Source organism: Elephantulus edwardii, unplaced genomic scaffold (genome assembly GCF_000299155.1).
Source record: "Elephantulus edwardii isolate Elephantulus edwardi_28Jun2011 unplaced genomic scaffold, EleEdw1.0 scaffold00127, whole genome shotgun sequence".
NCBI lineage: Eukaryota > Metazoa > Chordata > Mammalia > Macroscelidea > Macroscelididae > Elephantulus > Elephantulus edwardii.
In genome coordinates this window covers 6624623-6634407 of record NW_006399877.1, presented here as the reverse complement: position 1 = coordinate 6634407, position 9785 = coordinate 6624623, and the positions used below count along the sequence as shown (strand labels likewise).

Here is a 9785-nt window from a genome sequence, read left to right as displayed (position 1 = left end):
ATACCCTCGGGATTTCAGCACAACTTTATACTACTAGACCATCAGAGCTCCTTATTAATCCATTTAGAAAATGTAATTTTCATAATTAATCCCCAAACCAAACCCATTGCCACTGAGTCTATTCAAACTTCAAAGTCTCTGTAGCCAGAGTAGAATTTCCCTGTAGGGTCACCAAGGCCAAGCTTTACAGAACCAGTATGTCCTATCTTTTTCCTACAGAGGAGTTGGCAGATTCAAACTGCTTACCTTTTGATTCCAGACCAAGGCTTAATCTAAATCACACCAGGTCTGCTTTTCCATACTCATTTTACTGAAATAAAGTTTGTAATCAGACTGGCCATATTATTTTTGTCTCTTGCGCTTTCCACTTGTTAATACATTGTAGACATCTTTGTCTTATTATTATTTTTCATTTTTTTACATTTCATTTTTTTGTTTGTTTTCTTTTCCCCTGCTAATTTATTTACAAAATTTGAATATATTCTTTCAATTTCTCTCACCCCCCCCATCAAATTGTATAACCCAATGATTAATCCCCCTTTCCCCCTGCACATCCACATCCCTCTGCTTCCAGCCTCTCCCATCCCTCCTGAATCCTTATACTCATTCTACAATAACAGTTTGATACAATATTTATCCTTGTGAGACTGAGTTAGTTCACTAAGCATAATGCTCTCCAGTTCCTCCCAAGTTAGGTAATAATTTACAACGTTATGACTCCTGTGTGCTACATAGTATTCCATTGTGCGAATGTACCATAATTTCTCAATCCCATTCGTTTGTAGTTGGACATTTGGGCTGTTTCCATGTTCTTGTGATGGTGAATAATGCTGCTATGAGCACTGGTGTACAAATCTCAGTTTGTGCCTCAGTTCTCATATTCTCAGGGAATATTCCAAGTAGTGGAATAGTTGGGTATATGGAATTTCTATGTTCAGCTTTTTGAGGAAGTGCCAAATTGCCTTCCAGAATGGTTGCACCATTTTATAGTCCCATCAACAATGTGTAAGAGTTCCTTCCTCGCCACATCCTCTCCAACATCTATTACTTGCTGCCCTGTTAAACTTTGCCACTCAGTGGAGTGAGATGGTACCTCATTGTGGTTTTGATTTGCATCTCTCTTATTGCCAGTGATTTGGAACATTTCTTCATGTGTCTGTTTGCCATTCAAATATCATTGTAGACATCTTTGAAAGTCAAATCTATATAGAAATCTAGTGTATTTTTAATCATTGTATAAAATTCTTTACCTTGGATATTCCAAAGTTTACCCAACCAGCCAACATTCAATTCTTCAGGGAGGACAGCTTTTCAAATGTGCTCACAGTCCTTTAATCCTCAACCTTGAAGCTTTAGGTCAGTGTTAGAAAGCTCTCTTAGTTCTGATCATTGTGGAGTCTGCCCCTCAGGGTCTACGTCTTCCTACAGTAAACTTGGGTAAAGGTCCCTGACTTTGCAAAGTCCTGGATCTGGCTAGAGGTTTGCCTGTGATATCATCTAGTAGAATGGGATGTAGGTAGATGAGTCACATTTCCACAAATCCCTGGAATGGATGTGGAGTTGTCAAACTTATGTCATCGTTTCGGAGGGCTCTTATTGGAAAAAGACCACAACAATGCTCATACGTCCCTGAGATGCTTGCAAATAGCCATTCCGGTCAGTGGTAAGAGACCCCAAGTCTTCCCTTAGAACCTGAGGAGTTGTCTTACTTCGGAGCAAAGAACTTTTGATAGTCTGAGAGAGGGGAAATTAAAATTGTATTTCCAGAAAACTCCCCATATATGACCTTTCTGCAACTTTATTTCTAATATTTCTGAGTCCTCAGTGTCAAAATGCTGGGATCAGTGTCACCCAGCTTGGTAGAAACCACACTGCGGACCCACTTCCACACCAGACATACACAATCCTAGGTAATATTTTTCATAAATTTTCATTTTAGAATAATAAGGGGCAAATATAATCATTTAGCTGAAAATGAACACTCTTGTTGTTGGGTGCTGTGAGTCCGCTATGCCTCCAAAAAGCCCTCTGAATAACAGAGGGACACCCTGCCCCACCCTGTGCCATCTTCAGGGTCTCTGCCACATGCAAGCCCCTGCTGCAGTGTCAGGTTGCCTGAGCTCCCTGTGCGTAATGCAGGCTGGATATTGAAAATAGATTTTCTAGCTCCCAGCTTTAACTTCCCCCATGTACCCGAGTTGTTGTTATGTACCATTGAGTCAGAACCAACCCATAGCTGACCCTCTAGTGGGTTTTCAGAGGCAGGAGGAGATTACCCATCCTTCGCACATGGATACAAACCGTGTACCTTTGCACCAGCAGCGCCATTCCTTGTCACTAAGCCACCAGAGATTCCTGGGAGTTGGGAGATGGCTTAGAGCATGCAATTACTATCGAGGGAATTAGCCAGTCTTGCCATTCCACCAGGTTTAGTGGCCGAAAATAGGAATCTTGAAACGAGCGATAAAGAAGCAGCAGAGCATGTACCATCAGTTCAGTCAGGCCAGAGGTTCCTGCGCGAGTCAGACGGGTCAGAGCGACAGCAGCAGCAGCAGAAGCGGAGAATCAAAGGCCTAGGTGAGAAAGAGCTGACTCAGGATTGCTACCGCATTGAGCCTGAGCCAGAGACCTTTGCCCAAGCTTAGTGGAGGGCTGGGATGGGGCTGGGCATGCCATAATCAGTGGCCCTAAGACAACTTTGTAAAACTGACTTAAAGCCAAGAGACTAAAGGTCGAAGGGCCTGTGAGTACACCTGGCTGGATTGTGTCCAACCTGAACTTTAGCTTGTTAACTTCCCTAATAGACCCCACAATGGTGAGGATGGTTCTATGAGCTCTGGGTGGCCAAGCAAAGCTCTGGCAGAGGTGATGAGAATTAGAATTGGCAGAAGTTGGTTCAAGGCATAAGCCCGCATGTCTGACCTCATGAAAATCAGTTTTGTGTAGAGGATGGCGACTGTTCCCATTTGTGGAGTTAGTGGAGGTCAGACTTAGCTGTGTCCACACAGGCCACAATCTTTTAATACTGTGTGTCTACCCATATCCGTAAGGGCTTTCTTTGCACTGTCCCTCCACTTTTCCCAGAATGAGGCCTTTTCCCACGGACTGGCCAGGAAAAAGCCCAAAATATGTGAGCTGAAGCATCACCCATCCTTCCTCTAAGGAACGCCTGGTTGCACTTGCTTCAAGACAGATGTCTTGGTTCTTCTGGCGGTTCATGGTGTTCAATACGCTTCACCAACACCATAGTTCAAAGGTCCACATTCTTCTTCCTTGTTCATTGTTCACCTTTCACATGTATAGAAAGCAACTGAAAACATCATGACCTGGGTGAAGTGCACCTTCGTTTTTAAAATGACACCCTTATTATTTAGCACCTGAGAGAAGTCCTTGCCACTCAGTTTCCCCCAGTTCAGCAGATGTTTCGGTTTCTTGACAGCTGCTTAGATGAATGGTGTGGATCCAATGAAATCATCGGCGAATTAAATTTTTCTTCTTCTTACGCTCCTTCTCCTCCTCATGATTTTCGGTGCTCGACGTGATCAGAGAAACTTCTCTAGTAATAAACTAGAGAGAAAGTATAGTCTTGGCAAATTATAGTCCTTGGCAAAGTATAGTCCTGGCAAATTAAATTCTTCTCAACCTCTCATATTACCTATTCGTCCAATGGTGAGGATTTTTGTCTTATTAATGATCAATGTTGAGATATATTCTATATTGGATGCTACCGGCTTTGATCATCTTAACTAACAGCTTTAATTCTTACAACTTTCTGCCGGCAAGGTTGTTGTCGATAATGAGCCTGTTTCCAATCCTAATGCCACATTTATATTCATGTAGTTCAGCTTCTCTAATTATAGAAAGGATACAACCCTTACAGATAACTTTGCTGATTTTAACCCTACAGTATTCCCTTGTTATGTTCGTTCATACAACTGCTTCTTAGACTCAGTACAGGTTTTCCATGAGTATGATTAAATATTCTGGAATTCCCATTGTCCTCAATGTTGTCCACAGTATTATGACCTGAATCACTAAATGCCTTCTTGTGGTCAATAAAACACAGCTAAACATCTTTCTAGCATTGCCTCATTTCAGCCATGAGCCATCTTACACCAGCAGTGACACCCCTTGTTCTGAATCCAGTTTGAGGCGAGCTCTGGTGGCCTAGTGGCAAGAAGCTGTACTGCAATCCCAGAGATGCACAGTTCAAATCCACCAGATGCTTTGCTGGAGAAGGAGGAATAATCTCCTCCTGTACCAGTCAGATCTGATTTGATGCTACACACACACCCACAAAATAATAAAACAAAATAAAAAAAAACCCAATGAAAAAACCTGAATCCAGTTTGAATTTCTAGAAGTTCCACATTGAGGTACTATTTCAGCTGCTTTAGAGTAATCTTAAGCAAAATTTTTCTCATGATATCAATAATGTTGTTTGATAATTTATGCATCCTATTGGGTTACATGTTTTGTTTGTTTTTTGAATAAGAACAAATAAAAATATCTTTCTGTTGATTGATCTGTTAGCTATCTTCCAAATTTCTTGGCGTGGAAAAGTGAATACCTCCAGTGTTACATCTGTTTGCTGAAACACCTTGACTGGTATTTCATCAATCCCTGGGGCCTTGTTTCTTCCAAAGCCTTCAATGTAATTTGGACTTCATCCCTTAGGACCTCTGGCCCTAGGTCAAATGCTACTTCATTGTTGACCAGTTGTTCTTGGTACAGTGACTCTATGGTTCCCTCTTCTTTTGGGGATTCCTGCATCATTAAATATTTTGTTCATAGAATCCTTCAGTCCTGTAACTCAAAGCTTGAACTTATTCTTCAGTTCTCTTGGCTTGAGAAATGTTGACGGTGTTCTTCCCATTTGGTTTCCTAACTCCAGGTCTTTTCATATCTCACAACACCTTCCTTTGTCTTTACCTGCCCTTTGAAATCTTCTGCTCAATTCTCCTATATTATTTCTTCCCTTTGTTTTGATTTCTCTAAGTTAAACACTAAGTTTCAGAGGCCTTTCCAACATCCGTTTTGGTCTTTCTTTCTTGTCTTTTTAATGATCTTGTGCTTTCTTCATGGACAATGTCCTTAATGTCATCACACAACCCATCTGGTTTCAGACATCTTCAAGGCATCAAGTCTATTCAGTTGGGATAAAGTCACATGTTGGCTCTTGTGGACTTCTTACATTTTTTTTTTAGTTTCAGTTTGAATTTGCATATGGGTAATTGATGGTAGGTTCTGTGTTGGCCTCTGGCCTAGTTTTGATTGCTGATCCTAAGCTTCTCCTCTCTCGCTTTACACAGATTTAAGCAATCTGATTCCTCTATGTATATTCCTGTATCCCATTCAAGTGAGGTCCATGTGTATAGTCACTGTTGTTGTTGTAATGTGTCATTGAGTCACCTGTGACTCACAGTGACCCTATGTACAACAGCCCTAAACCCTGCTCTATCCTGTGCCAATCTCATTGTCTCTGACACACCCATCCCCATGACCCCAGTCACTGAATCAATCCACCTCATAGAGGGTCTTCCCCTCCTGTGCTGTCCCTCAACCCTCCCAAGCATGACGTCCCTCTCCGAGGACTGGTCCCTCCTTGCAACATGTCCAAAATGTGTCAGATGGAGCTCCAGAATCCTTGTCTCCAAGGAACAGCCTGGTTTCATCTTTTCCAGGATGAACCTGTTTGTTCTCCCAGCAGTCCATGGTATATTCAACATTCTTCTCCAACACTACAGCTCAAAAGCATCAATTCTCCTTCTATAATTTCCAGCTATTGTCTAGCTCTCTGATGCATAGGAAGTAATTGCAAAGACTATGGCCTGGATCAGGTGCACCTTAGTCTCCAGGCTGATATCGTTGCTCTTCATTAATTTGGAGAGGTCTCTGACAGCAGACTTCCCCAATGCAATTTGTCTTTTAATTTCCTGGCTGCTGGTACCAAAAGTGTTGATTGTGGAGCCAAGCAAACTAAAGCTGTTAATAATCTCAATCTCTTCATCATCTATCATGATGCTGTCAATCGGCTCAGTGGTGAAAAATCTTTGTTTTCTTGATGTTGAGTTTCAATCCATATTGAAGTCTGTAGTCCTTAACCTTCTGCAACAAGTGCTTCAGATATTCCTCAGTTTCAGCAAGCAGGGTTGTGTTAATTTAGTTTTTAAAAGGTGTTTGCAATGAATAAATAACTAAGTGTACAAAATTCTATTATGTGACCTCTGGCTTTTTCTGTCACAAGAACCTATTTTCCAATTTTGAGTTTTTATTTTCAACATTTGCCTCCCAGTGATTTATTATTATTAATGAATCTTGATTATATATGTTTGATCAATTTCAGACTGCAAATTTCAGTTGTTGTTGATTGCCTTTGAGTTGAGCACGACTCACAGCAACCCTATGAACAAAAGGCCTGAAGCCCCTCTACAACCATTGACATTTATCAAAGTTCATAGAGTTTCCAGAGGCATATTGGTGAGGAAGTGAATACATTAATTCTTATTATCCATTAACTACTATTTCTTAGGATACAGAAGTACTATAAATGAAATTATGTTGTAAAATCTGTGTATACTGAATTATGTTGTTAGTTACAGTGTTATTACTATTTCATAGTAGCTAAGCAGATCCTTTACTCCTCCTTTTCCTTAACTTACTGTTTTAATTTCCAACAGGTTCTTGAAGTTGCACAAATACTAATTATCACAAAATTGTAGTAAAAATACCAGAAAATTTACAAAATCGGTGACTAAAAATGCCATCAGCAACAAAACCCAACAGAAAACGCCTGTAGAATGAACAAATGAAACCACAGTGATTCTAAGCATTATCATAATTGAGCAATATTGAAAACTTGGACTGGAGGGCATTTTAGAAGGTTCAAAGGGAAAATCAGCATAGAGTTTTAGCCTTGTTGGTATACTGATATATGTAAGCTTGGCTAACAAAAAATGTTTTGTGGTTTATTTTTTGTTTTTTATAACTAACTGTTGTTGTTTTTGATTGTCTTTGAGTTGAGCACGACTTATAGTGACCCTATGAATAAAAAGCCTGAAGCCCCTCTACAACTATCGCCATTTATCAAAGTTTATAGAGTTTCCAGAGGCATGTTGTTTAGGAAGTGGATGCCTCTCCTGCTTCCAATATCACTAACTGCAGGAATATTTTTGTAAAATGTAGTATGTTTCTACTGAAACATTACCCCAAAATTCTAGAGACCAAACAGCTATGAGATACCATCTCATTCCAGCAACAATGACAAAGTTCAGCCAGCCAGCAAACAACAAATGCTGATGATGTTGTGGAGAGAATGGAACTCACCATTGTGGGTGGGAATGCCAAATGGTACAGCCACCATGGAAGGCGGTCTGGCGCTTTCTCGTAAAGTTGGAAATAGAAATACTATGTGACTCAGCTTCGTCTGACATACTTTGGGCTTGTTGCAAGGAGGGACTGGTCCTTGGAGAGGGACATCATGTTTGGGAGAGTGGAGGGACAGTGCAGGAGAGGAAGACCCTCGATGAGATGGACTGATTCTGTGAGTGGAGTGGTGGGCATGAATGTGTTGGAGACAGCGAGGTTGGCACAGGATAGAACAGCGTTTAGGGCTCTTGTACATAGGGTCGCTATGAGTCGCAAACAACTCGATGGCACAGAACAACAACAACAACAACGTGACTCAACAATTCCACCACTGAGAATATACCCTAAAGAAACCAGAACTACTGTCCAAACAGATATATGCACATCCACGTTTATTGCTGCATTATTCACAGTAACAAAGAGATGGAAGTAACCCAAGTGCCCATCAACAAGTGAATGGATAGAAAAACTATGGAACAGTCCATAATGGAATATTATACAGCACTGAAAACCAATGAGCTTGTAAACCATTACACAACATGGGGGAGCCTGGAAGACATTGCACTGAGTGAAATACCTCAGTCACAAAAGGAAAAACACTGCATAACACCACTGTTATAAAATAGGATAGACTTGGGGAGGATGGGGGACAGATGGGAAAAGAGCGGATAGAAAACATTGCATTAGATCAGATGAGGGAAGAATTATCTGGAATGAGTATAAGATTAGGCACTATATGTATGACAACAATCTGGAGCAAGGGGTGCATTGCATTTGGGTTGGGGGGGAAGAGAAAAGAGGGAGATAATGTTCAATAATGAGAAAAAATATAAATATTATTAGAAAAAAATTCTAGAGAGTTCTTCTGGTTTCCTTCCCTCTGAGAATGTTGTCTGGTGTAGTGTGTTCCTCTCCCCTCCCTTGATACTTAGTCATTATTTTTTTTCCCTAAGCTCAACTTGCACTATAGGGCCTGATCCCCGCCCAAGGCAAAGATCAAAAGTACCTTTTGTTTGAGAATTGAGCAGCAGTTATCTCAGCAAATGCTACTCATTCATTATCGTCCTTGTGAGAAAATCATTGGTTCATGCTTCTACACATGTGCGAGAGGTCATGCCCTCTTGAAGCAGATTTTGTGCCTGGCCTTCTTCCATAGACCATATTACACAAGCTCACTCTCCAAGCAGCAAGTTGCTCTGGGCTGCTGTGAGCTCCCCAATGGCGCCTGCAGCTCTGACGGGCTTCCTTGCCCTGTGTGCCTGGCTTCTGCTGACATCTGGCTTTGCTGGAGCCGGCAAGCTGCTGGTTGTACCCATGAGCGGGAGTCACTGGCTCAGCATGCGTGTCGTGGTGGAGAAACTCAGCCAGAGGGGGCACGAGGTGGTGGTGGTCATGCCCGAGGTGGGTTGGCACCTGGACAAATCCCCCAACTACACAGTGAAGACTTACTCAACTTCTTACTCGCTGGAGGACCTGAGTCGTGAGTTCTCCCTCTTTGCTGATAATCACTGGAAAACTCAAGAGTCAGAGTTATTCTTTTTATTTGATAACTCAGCCAGCCGTGTGTTTGAATTCTTTTTTTCCCATTGTAAGAGTCTGTTCGGTGACATGAACTTAGTAGAGTTCATAAGAGACAGTGCTTTTGATGCAGTGTTGACAGATCCTTTTGATATGTGTGGCTTGATTGTGGCCAAGTATTTCTCACTCCCATCTGTGGTCTTCGCCAGGGGAGCATTTTGTCATTACCTTGATGAAGGCACGCAGGCCCCTAGCCCAATTTCTTATGTTCCCAGGTCTTTCCTAAGGCTCTCAGACAACATGACCTTCTGGGAGAGAGTAAGAAACCAAATCTTCTTTTTGGAGGAGCACTTGTTTTGTCATTATTTTGTCAAAGGTGCTTTAGAAATTGCCTCTGAGATTTTGCAACAGCCAGTCACAGCATATGACCTCCACAGCCACACGTCAATTTGGTTGTTGCGAACTGACTTTGTTTTGGACTACCCCAAGCCTGTGATGCCCAACATGGTCTTCGTAGGAGGCATCAACTGTGAGCAGAGAAAGCCTCTGAGCAAGGTGAGTCACCTCTCCTTGAGCCCCTAAAGGACAATCTGGATAGGGCCACCCAAAATTCACGTCTTACTCCTCTGGAATTTGGCATTTACATTTGTCACACTTGTAATTTATATCTTGTTTATTGATTTGTGCTGAGTTCTTTAATTGTTGGTTAATATATTTTAGAAAGTATTGCTCTTGGCAAGCTCTTGTTGTTATGTGCTACCCAATCAGAACTAAGTCATCACCGACCCTCTAGTTTTCAGAGGCAATAGATGATGTGGCAGAAGATTTTTCCATCTTTCTCACCAAGAGCACCTGGTGGATTTGAAATGTGTGCCTTTGGGTTGGCAGTACAACTTCTT

General features: G+C 41.6%; 1 protein-coding gene across 1 annotated transcript; it reads left to right on the top strand.

Moving 5' to 3' along the window:
• Positions 1–8586: 8586 nt before the first annotated feature.
• UGT1A8 (UDP glucuronosyltransferase 1 family, polypeptide A8) lies at positions 8587–9468 on the top strand. The gene has a single exon (XM_006893529.1). The coding sequence runs from the start codon at positions 8587–8589 to the stop codon at positions 9466–9468; it is 882 nt and encodes a 293-aa protein (XP_006893591.1).
• The last annotated feature ends 317 nt before the right edge of the window (positions 9469–9785 follow it).

Bases quoted from the DNA above. Each gene is read 5' to 3' on its own strand.
- UGT1A8 (XM_006893529.1), top strand. From the start codon at position 8,587: ATGGCGCCTGCAGCTCTGACGGGCTTCCTTGCCCTGTGTGCCTGGCTT.